This window comes from Strix uralensis, chromosome 1 (assembly GCF_047716275.1).
Source record: "Strix uralensis isolate ZFMK-TIS-50842 chromosome 1, bStrUra1, whole genome shotgun sequence".
Taxonomy (NCBI): Eukaryota; Metazoa; Chordata; class Aves; order Strigiformes; family Strigidae; genus Strix; species Strix uralensis.
This window is the reverse complement of record NC_133972.1, coordinates 34,828,098-34,839,529: the sequence shown is the minus strand read 5'-3', so window position 1 is coordinate 34,839,529 and position 11,432 is coordinate 34,828,098. Positions and strand designations below refer to the sequence as shown.

Sequence of the window (11,432 nt, the reverse complement as noted above, 5' to 3'; positions counted from 1 at the left end):
TTAAAAAGATACATCCACATCTCCCCTCCCCAGCATTATTCTGACCAAAATTTCAGATCCAGAAAGTAAGGCTACTAGAAAGGACATTGTCTTTGGCTCTAATAAATCTGCCATTTGTAAAGAGACTTGTTGGGAAAAAAAAATATTAAAGGACTCTGCACTATTTCATCTTGTCCTACAGTAGAAAACACTAAGGATTTTTTTAGCCTCCTTTCAGCACACCATGTAATTCATCGTATATGTAAAAAATAAAATCCAAATCACGTATTCATTTAATTTCTCCTGGTGTATTTGGGGAAGACTAATTGCTTGAGAAAAGGCAGTCTTTGCAGATGAAAAATAACATTATTGGAAAATGATGTGGCATAGTTAAGATGCCTTTTGAAATGATTTTAAACAAATAACAGTTTCTTTGAATTTCATAGGAGCAGAGATTATCAGATGCCAACCCCTCCCGGACCGTTTTAATGATGCATTCATGGATCTCAAGTCCTGTAAAGCTTTGCTTGACATTAAAATACAGACTTCTAAGGGCAGTTGGTTGCTGATTACCATTCAGCTAATAATGATACATAGTTTTGTGAAAGATAGAACTGAAAAAGTATAGCGTCAGGTGCATCTGAGTTTGAGGCGGGGAAAAGTAAGCAAAAATACATGTGTACAATTCAAAATTTGGATAGCAGAACAACTGATCTATAATGTACCCAAAAGGCCTGTTCTTAAGTTTACTGAAATGATTGCTGATTGACCCAGATCAAGATATATTAAAAACTTGTATTAACTCCTGGCTTAGAAGTGCAGTGGAGTGCTTCCTTCATATCATATGATATCAAACTAATTAAAAAGATTTCACCAAGGTCAATGTCTGAACTTTCTGTTAGTAATTGATTGCCTGTTTTTCCCTAATTTGAGGAAGAGGAGTTAGTCAGCCTGGGGAGGGGATGCTTCAGGGAAAGGAAAGAATCTGTGAATGCAGTATTTTTAATCTTTTGATGTTGTTGAGAATTTTGCTGCACAGGTCAGGAAAATCAGTTATGGTTCCCATGGGAACCATAACTAATTCTGCTTCATTATCTATTTGCATGCAAAACCCAAATGTATTAAGCGATAGCATAGCTCTGGAACTGTAATTCTGATTTTGTTACCTCTTGTATGTTAAAACCCTTCACCACAGTGTCATATCAGTGTTTTAATCGTGCCCCTCAAAGAAAGAGTGATTATCCACAGATCTACATCTGTCATATGTGACTTCTGAATGCAGAAAGGGAAACAAGTCACAGATGAGCATTGAGTGGTCAAATGCCCAAGTTACAGCTTACAATGTGCAACCATAGAGAAGGGGGAGCTTCAGGGCTCTAGTGTGTTGACATTTAGTACCCTTTAACTTCAGTCAGGTGCCACATTCACTTGTGGGCCAAGATTTTCACTGGTTTGTGTAACCTCAGAATGTACAGGTTTTTAACAAATGTTCAGTATTTCTGCAGGCTCTGCAATCAAGTATTATTTTAATAGGTTGGAAAGGCTTGAAAAGCAGTGCTGATGCACACGAGACCTAATTAAGTTTCATAATATTTAAAACAAAAAGCAACATACTCTCGATTTTGTTATTTCTTACTGCACTTCAAGAAAAAAGTACAGACTTCCATGACATTCATTTTCTTCTGTGAAAGATTATATAGATACTTAAGTCTTAGAAAGTTAAAAAAGTGTTGCTTTGATACAGAAATCCAAAACATTTATCTTTAAGTGACAAGAATTAGTGAAGCCGAAAAGAGTACCAGGAAGCAATCTTCCATTGAATCAAAGACTTTTAGTCCAACGGAGAGCACAGATGGAGATGTACCCCACTTGTAGCCTGCTTGCCTCATCACCAGTAATTATAATGTTATTACTATGGTATAGTGAGTCTGTGTCTTTTTTTTTTTTTTCCCCTCTGCTGCTTTTTTTTGCTTGTTTGTTTTCCTCATCTCTACCTGTTTCTCTTTTTCACACTTCTGTTCCTTCAAAGAAGCTGCCTTCATAGAAGTGTTGGACATCTTCATCTTTTTATTTTCCTTCAATTTCAGTCTTACATTATTTTTCCTGTGGAGGCAAAAAAAGTCAGTGTGCTTAAGTTGACACTTTCTCAGACATGAATGCTGTGGTCAAAATACACCTGGGATATGCAGGCAGTTAAAATCTAATTGGAAATACATGCTCTGCTTTAGATAATCTCTCTTCTATGTTTCCAAATCAAAACAAATGTCACATGAGATATAATCATATACAGAAACTTGCTGTTTGAAAGAGAAACTTGAAACTTTTCCTCCTCTTTGTTTTTTGCACCTTCAATTTATGGGTTGCTAACCAGAGTAAAGCTATTTTGGGAAGGGAGGGAACAATTAATTATGAAAAATAAGGGGCACAAAGACAGGGCTTTGGAAAGAATCATCTTCAAATCTTCAATTTAGAAAAAGACAGTTTTTCTTGTGTCTAACATACATTTTTTTACCTTTCACCACATTAAGACAAAATTCTACAAAGTCTAAAAATTTGACAGTTTCAAAATTGCTACGCTGTGTTCTCAAACTAACCCACATTAATTCTAGAGAGGACTAGAGAAAAGCCATCAAGCAAATAGAGATGCTCTGTGATTTTTGCTTGTCTGTTTTCTGTTCCATAGGAAGTACATTAGTGAGGAATTAGTTCTGTCCACTTCGATTTAGGGTGCTGCATGACTGTACGTTTTAGGAGCTTAATACTGCTCCCATTAGTTTATGGCTGCCACTTTAACAATCTCCTTATAAGGTGCAGTCCAAAATGGCAAGCAAACTGCTTTTGGTCTGCTAGTGCTCCAGAAATGTGATACAACAATATGATAGGCTTGTTCCAACCTTTTTAAGATTACAAACAAGGAAATTCTGAAATGTGTCCTTCTATTACTATTTAATTGTGCCTTATTAAACTGGGAATGCCTTGAGGATGATGTGGATGTAATATTTATTTTGAGAACTTAAAGAATATTATTTCAAGTATCAAATGTAAACTTAAAACACTTATAAAGTTTTTTAAGTTAGCAAAATTTAATTTACGTGTTAAGTGCTGTACTTAAGTGTAGCTGTCTTAAATTTTTTCACCTTTGTGACGTCTGTAAGTTACATTGGTGTGTGGCTAAGAATGAGAGGGACTGCAGTAATGGAATGCTCCTAGCATGCATCCTGTTCAATAGTTATGGGTTATTGTTGAGTATTTTGCTTATTGTAGCAATACATAGTAAACTTTGCTCCCATCAGCGTCTCCTTTTTTTTTTGGAAAAGGTAGTAACCACCTTTTTTTGAGTACCATCCCTTTTCTATTTTATGCACTTTCACAGTTCCCTTATTACTTTTCTTTACTTCTGCCTTATGCTGTTTCTTGCCCTCTGCCTTTTCACAGGCATAGAGTTAACTTTTAGAAGCTTCATAAATTTATGAGCATGTAGCACTAAGAATTAAATTTATAAGGGGAGTAGAGGTACTGAGTATATGGACAGAAATATTTCACCTTTTTAAAAACTGATGTTGGGTGTCTCATTAAGCAACTGAAAAAACCCAAAACATTAACATCTTGCCCAGGTTACCCGACCACATGCCCTAACGTAAAAGGAGTCTAAGCTGGCTTTAGTGTGAATAAGTACATGATTCTTTGCTGTTTACTGAGCAAAGTTGGGTTTGGCCAGTGAAGTGACTGTGTAAAGCAAAAGAATGAATAATGTCATTCTGAATTTATTTTGTAGCACAAAATGGGAAAGAAACAGAATGGCAAAGGTAAAAAAGTTGAAGAGGCAGAGCCTGAAGAATTTGTTGTGGAGAAAGTCCTGGACAGACGTGTTGTCAATGGAAAAGTGGAATACTACTTGAAGTGGAAAGGATTTACAGAGTAAGGCATACCTATTATTTTTTTTCTAATAGAATGCTAAATAGTAACCATTTATTTGAAGTAACTATGCAGAGAGGGGATTGGATGATGTGGATACATTTTAAAGAACCTCAACAGAAGGACATCCATAAATGCATATTCAAGTGGGGCAGTCAAGTATGAAAATAAAATAGAAGATATGTAGCTTAGTGTTTGTGCTACATAAAATGTTCCAAGACTTTTACCAAGTCCTTAGCAATTGTTCTTTTACCACTTTGTCTTTGATTTAGCTTGTGTCAGTATCTATCAAGGTAAGCTAGACTGACAGTTGTTCTATTTATGTATGTGAAGGAATGAATGTTACTTCTGAGTAAGAGATTTTGCAGGGATTTAAACTGTAGACGGCTCTGAAGTGATGAATTTGAAGCAGATAGTCTGCTTATTATACACTTTTCTGAACTGCTCTTGAATTAGATGAATTTGCATAAGGAATTCTGTGGCATGGTTGCCTTCATCAGGCATACCCGAAAGGTATCTTTTGAGTCTCTTTCCTGGGATATACGGAAGCACAAGAAAACCTTACAATGGACTTAAAAAGTTGATTGTTAAGGAAGGCTCATAGTTGTGCCTACTCCCTCCTTCCCATGACACTTTCTGGCAGACTGCTTTGCTAGCTGAAAAAAGGGTCATGCATTTACCATTTGAACATAAGTAGTTACATACGCAGTCATATTATTGCATACCTCTCAAAGTGATTGCATTGCAACATTCTGCTTTCTAGCACCTGAAACTTGCGCAGTTTCAGGTAAGTGCATCTACGCAAAACACAATGTGTTTAGTATTCGAGGGTCTGATTTGAAGTTGTAAAAATATGTTTTAGTAACTGAAAATAATTTGCAGGCATCCTGCTTGTGCAGTAGAACTGTGGCAGTATTTGTGCATGACTGATGAGGTGTTTAGTTGTTGTAGGGAACATTCATGGACATCTTACATTTTAGTTAACAAAATGCACGCTTACTGGAACATTTGTAGTGCCCAGCTCTGGACGTGGAACCTTAGTTCCCTCTTGTAGTCAGCTGAAGGAGGGAGATAGTTCTAGGTATAGTCGATGTCAGTGCTTGGAGGCAACTTTTGAGAGCATTCCTCATGTATAGAAGCTTAGACATACATACCTACACTGTTTGTAGTAAGTGTTGCGTACATTCTGTTCTCAGTAAGTCTTAGTGCTCATATCCTTTGGTTTGATTGCATGGACAGTCTTTAGAGGAACCAGGGAAGGGAGTCAGTTTAAATGGATCGGTAGGTTTTGGTAGGGTGGGGATTGCTTGTTTTAACTCCTATGATCCCACACAGATCATGGGAGTTAATAGAGCTGCTTATTCTGTATCTCCAGTTTAAGAACATTGTTTTTCAACAGTAGCAGAGCATACTTCTTTCAGTCATCAGGTGCAGTACATGAAGGATACTAAAGATGGCAAGATAAGCATCTTTAGGTTTAAGAAACCTGCCTTACATAATGAGAAAAAAATAACTTGCTTAAGGTGAGCCATGTGGCTAGTTTTATGTTTTTCTTCTTTTCCTAGTTTTACATAAATGTGTGTATGTTTCAGTGCTGACAACACATGGGAACCTGAAGAAAACTTAGATTGTCCGGAGCTAATCGAAGCTTTTCTAAACTCTCAGAAAGCTGGTAAAGAAAAAACAGATGGTGCCAAAAGAAAATCTTTGTCAGATAGTGAATCTGATGATAGTAAATCAAAGAAAAAGCGTGATTCTGTAAGTATATGTTCATGTGCTAAGCTTTGTGTTTCCTGTGTGTCTCCCTACCTCTCCATCCCTATCGCCCCAAAAATCCTGTTGTGACTTTGAGAATGAGACCAAACATGGGTTTAAAACTGTAAAAATCACACAGCATCTGGAACTGTGGTTTGAAAAGGGTAATCATTCATGGTGGATAATGAGACTATCCAAATGGTGGGTAAAAGGTGATTGACATGATAACTAAAAGTTCTTGCATTGTCCCATGATGCTTACTGAATAATTGAAAGTAAGACTGCTTAAGAGTTATTTAGAAATTATATTAAATGATCAGTTTGTATTAGAGCAAAAGGTTCATGAGTGGAACAAAGATGAAGTTCTATTTTGGATTTCATGTTTAGTATATGATTTTAAATATGTGAGTGGCAAGATGGCCAAATGTGAGGACCAGGCAGTTACTTAGATTAGAACCAGACATGATGGTGGAGAGGGAGTAAAAAAAGGGTGACTGAAAAAGCCTACCTTTTCTTAAAGGTCTGGGTTTCTCCTACAATTTAAATGAACGAACAACACGACAAATTTAGTGCTGATAAGTATAAAATAATGCACATATAATGATGTGCAACATAGTTCACGTTTTTCTCTGTGAACGTTCAAATAGCAATTTGAAATGAAACTGGTTGGCAATGTCAGTGATTTACCGAAGACAGCTGTTGGATGTGTGGTTACTGTCAAAAAAGTTGGAAGGCATCAGAAGGAGTAGTTGATGAATAATACAAAGAATAGTTTAGTTTTTCTGTATAAAGTCAATTGTGTGTCTTCATCTGGTACAGTAGTGGTCACTGTCTCCAAAAAGGATATTGTGAGCCTGGAGGAACTAATGCAGGAAATAGTCATGATATTCCTTACCAGCAGTGCGATCTCAGTGAGCCAAGAAGAGTTGGTGCAGTTTCATGTTTGGCTTAAGCCAACAGAAGTCTGTTGTTTTGCTGAAAAAGATGTGTTTTTCCTGCTTCCAGGAGTGCATTTTTGCTTCGCCTCTTTTGTTGCTTTTACTGGCCATGCTCATTTGTTTATCCGCTATAAGGATTTTTAGGTCACTTGTTTCATCTATTGAGTTTTCAGAAATAAATGGTAGAAACATTGATGTAAAATTCCTTCATTGTTACTCTGCATCTAAATGACTCAGCCTGAAGATCAGTCATGAAAAAATAAAATTAATGTAATCTTCAGACAGTTACATGTAATTATAACGTCTATAATTATGTAAGGCTATATATTTTTTGTTCTGATATACGCATATATGTATATAAACACAAGAATGCACATATCTAGCTCTAACGCCAAAACAGAATTTTATCTTAAACTAGATAACAATCTTCTAACTTATTTAATAGGTTGATAAACCAAGAGGGTTTGCAAGGGGTCTTGATCCTGAGCGGATAATTGGGGCTACGGATAGCAGCGGAGAGCTTATGTTCCTCATGAAATGGTAAGTCTGACATCCACAGTTCTTGTCCATATTAAGGGAGGGCAGGCAGTTGCACTTAGGCTAATGAGACAACTTCATTTCAGGGTTAAGACAGAGAAGCTGGTAGTCTGCTTATTAACCTTGTATTCTTACTAAAACAAGGCTTTGATAATCAGTTAGTACTTAATCTCTTTTCCTTCAAAACCCAAAATAACTTTAGATTCTATCGGTTCAGTTTTACAGAAGTAGAAATTTGAAAGGTTAATTCTAATAAAATAAGGAAAAATTGGCATTTGTATGGAAAAACTGGATCTCAGTAGTGTTCTTGCTGAGGGAATGGCAGGCAGAAGTCCAGCTTTACATGTTCCGATAAGCAGAAGCCAGCTGCTGGATAGCCAACCATTTAACCAGCCATAGTGCTAGCTGTTCTGCATGCAGGGAAGTGGAATTGGAAGCAACTAGTGGAGGAAGCTGAGGTTGAGAAGAAGAATAAACAATGTGAAGGAGAGGTTTATCGTTATTGGCTAGTAAGAGGGGAGAGTGATGGGGGAGGTTTGTGTTGTTGGGAGGGTAGGTGGAGACCAGTTTCATTAGCTCCAGTGTTGACAGAAGGACTTCTTGCCTTGTGAACAAGTAGCACAAAACTAGTATGTTTTTCCAGTGTTGAGAATACAACAGATTTGAATTAACATTTGCTGGGGTCAGATTTCTTATGGTGGTCAGATGAGATGAATGATAGCCTGGGAGAAGGGCGTAATTTTCTGAATGGAGTCAAACTGAGTGGTCTCCAGAGAAATGACTTGTCATGTGATGTGCCTGGACTACTGAAGATCAGTGCTTTGGAAGATTCTGTCTCCCCCTGCCTTTTCAAATTCTCTATAAATTTTATGTGAAACTTAGAAGAGTTGCAAAATCCAGATCGTGACTATTTGAATTTCTGTAGTGATAATTGGCAAAATCAAACACAAAGGAAATGTACAAAAAGAATCTTTTTTTTGTTTAGTTCACATGCAGTTGATTAGTTTTTCATAATTGATGGTAGGCAAGAAACATAGGTATGAGTATGTATGCACAAAACTGACTTGTAAAGGCAGCATACACTTTAAAACAGAATCTGAAGCATGTCAGGCTGGAAAGTTTATTATCCCCAAGACAGCATCAAAATAGCAGTATGAAATACAGCAAGTTACTTGAATAAACAGTAAATTTGGATGTTACTTGCATAAACAGTAAATACAGTTTGGATGTAAGTGCCACCTCTTAAGACTGATGCTGTTGATTTTTAAAAGTCTCAATTTGAAGTTTTGGTTATGCTTTAAAAGAGAGAATTAGCAGTTTTACTTGTTTCATTACATACTGCAATAGGTAACTGTATAAATGGTTCCCTTGAATAGCATTTTTCTTTTAAACAAAAAAATGTGGGAAGGGAAGGAAAACGCAGCTATGAAGCCTTGCCATTAGCATGGAAATTCTTGGTAGCTGTAGTGGAAGGTTTACTGAAAACTGATTTCTAGCTGACATTCTTTTCAGAACTTACGACCTATCAAGAGCTGCTAAATTTACTGAATTGGTGATTATGCATTTTCTTAAATTCCACTCTCTTCTACATCAGGAAAGACTCTGATGAGGCAGATCTGGTGCTGGCCAAAGAAGCTAACGTGAAGTGTCCTCAGATCGTAATCGCTTTTTATGAAGAGCGACTAACTTGGCATTCATGCCCAGAAGATGAAGCACAATAATTGTTTGCATTGCTTTTTTATATATATGAATATTAAAACCTGAAATTTGTTTTATTAGCAATGTGAGAAGCATACATTCTAACAAGAATCAAATTTGATATTTTTTTGAAGTAGTATGTTTTGCATCAACAGCAAGTAAATAAAAGCTTTCTGCAACTTGTTCCATTTATCACAAGAGAGCATTTGATACTACTACTTCCTCCATATTAGGTAAAAGCTTTTATAAAACATTCATAAACTTCCATAGTTATTACAGAATCATAATGAATGTCTAAACAAACTCACAGATGTTTTGTAGTCTTCTATACTATTGATGTGCATGTATCTTCTTTACCCAGACCTAGCCCTTTAAACCTGTAGAATCATTCTTTTTAGTATTTGGGATCACTTGGTCTCAAGGAGACCAGGTGAAAACTAACTTTGTAGTAATTTGAATGTTATCAGACTGTATATTGTTTACTTTATTGTAAATACTGGTGAACAGTGGTCAATAAAATAGTTTTATATTCTTCCTTTATACTGATAGGCTGTGACTCTTTTGAAGCGGTATATTTCTGAACTTTTGATATGTTAAGCTTTCAATTTAACTGTAAGTTGTTTTTTTGAGCATAGGTTGATTAGTTAATATTACCCCATTGCTACTCTGTAATCACAATACCAGACAAATACTAGGCTTTGATTCTTTGTATTTTTTTGGTGAACAATGCCTGAAGCATAGTTTTTTTTTCAGTGAGGAAGGGCCTACGTAATGAATGTGCTTTGGGTACTTGTTTAAGTCACAGATAGCAACTGCCTAGGTATTGCTGCTGGTCACAAGACCAAGTGGCCTCTGCAGGACTACTAGGAAATATTTGACATGTGTTGACAGTATCAGTCTTTGCTTTACTTTCAGGTCTTAATACAAGGCTATAGTGTAACTAGCGGTGGTTCGGACGGAATTATTCTTCAGGCCACCGCCTGAAGAATACTTCCATAGCCTTTAAAGTGGAATATTTCAATGAAGATAGTTGTCGTATACGACTCATATACATCATCGTATATAAAAGACTTTGCTTCTATTTCAGATTAACTTTTAAAATGAGTCCTATAATGAGCTGCTTGGAGAATGCCTTCAGGAGGGCAGAAGTAAGGGGTGGGGAACTCAGGAGGAGGAAAGTTGCCTTTTTCCATTCTTTCTCCAGTTGCCATTCCTCTTTTCACTTGCTTTAATCTATACACCTTCTTTTATTTGTGTTTTGACTACCATGGTATAGTTTGCCTGCGTTGTGCCTCTCCATATGTCAATGGCCAAGCTTGTTTCAGAATTCCCCTTAATTTAGAGTTTTGACTAAAAAAAATAAAATAATCCTGTAATATGCTACTGTCGGTGTCCTAGGTCAGACAGTTAAAATTGCCTAGCTATGTTTTCTTAGAAGGTTAAAAAAAGATGGATATTCCTGGAAACCCTCATATGGTGTGCTGAGGAGCAAATGAAGGAATTCAGTCTGGGCTTGATGTTCTTTTGATACTGTTTCATAAATTGTTACTATATTTGTTGTCACATAGTTTCAAAAGCCATTTACATTGTGAATCAACACTTGTCATTGTAAAACATAGCTAGACACCACAGTGGCTAAACTGATGCTAAATTACCTTTTTATGTGTAACTGCTTTGTCTTGTCAAGATTTTTTACTACTGGGTTTGGGCAGAATTCAGTTGCCATCTATTTGTGGCTCTAGGAAAAATCTGATATCCCTGTTAGTGCAGGGGTTCCCTTGCACCAGGTAATGATAATTTCAGAGCTTAGCTAGCTTCTCTTGCCTGTTCATTAGACAAATTACCCCAACTTTGTCATATGTGTAAGTCTTCTACAGAGTTCATGGCTTAATTCTTTGGGGCCTATAAAAGGAGTATTTATACATCTAGTATATAGGATTCTGAAATCCTTGCTTTTTTACTCAGTAGTTTGAGAAAGACATGGACTAAACAAGAATTCCAAAGCAGCTTGCGTTCTGCCTGCTTCTTCAGTATGGAGTGCTTTTTCAAGAGTCTTAAAACTGTTATTCTATAGTTTATGTTTTATTGTCTGAAATTTAGCAGTTTCTATACTTTGTTTCAAGTGTGGCTATCAAGTTTATATGAAGTTGCTGATTTGAAGCGTTAAAGGTTAAACAGTTGATTTAAATTATTGGTTATTGTAAGTGGTAGACATAGAGATTTTTGTTGAAAGGTTGACTCTCCTCAATTTGTAACTCTTAAAATATAGATTTTCAACTAGATACAGCTTTTACATTATATTTGGTTCTTCCTTCTGACTATCCGTAAAAATGCACTGTATTGAGATTTAAAGAACTTTACAGCTTGTTAGACAATTACTTAGATTTCTAATCTTTTACATTATGATGGTAGAAATGCTGACTGGTGTTTGTTTCCTTTTTTTTCCTCCTCACTTTGTGTCAAACTGCATTTTGATAGTAATGAAATGCAACACTTTTAAAGTTACAAGTTATGTAAAGTTATGCTGAATGTGCTGCATACATATGCAAAAAAGTTAACAAATGTTATTAATTTAAAATTAACTGATTAAATAAATGAGATATCTTCTGTA

The 11,432-nt window shown here is 36.1% G+C and overlaps 1 protein-coding gene across 10 annotated transcripts in view; it reads left to right on the top strand.

The window, feature by feature from the left end:
- The window catches only part of CBX3 (chromobox 3), a 14,385-nt gene extending 2,953 nt beyond the window's left edge, over window positions 1–11,432 (top strand). For 4 of the 10 annotated variants that reach the window (XM_074862476.1, XM_074862456.1, XM_074862446.1 and 1 more), the window contains 4 exons: window positions 3,755–3,897; window positions 5,487–5,652; window positions 7,032–7,126; window positions 8,718–11,432. In XM_074862476.1, coding sequence (XP_074718577.1) covers window positions 3,761–3,897; window positions 5,487–5,652; window positions 7,032–7,126; window positions 8,718–8,844 — 525 coding nt within the window. In that variant the 5' untranslated portion in view covers window positions 3,755–3,760 and the 3' untranslated portion in view covers window positions 8,845–11,432. Of the gene's footprint in view, window positions 1–407; window positions 859–1,747; window positions 1,874–3,754; window positions 3,898–5,486; window positions 5,653–7,031; window positions 7,127–8,717 lie in introns of those variants that run through there. The other 6 variants (XM_074862428.1, XM_074862438.1, XR_012628135.1 and 3 more) reach the window with 6 other exon arrangements.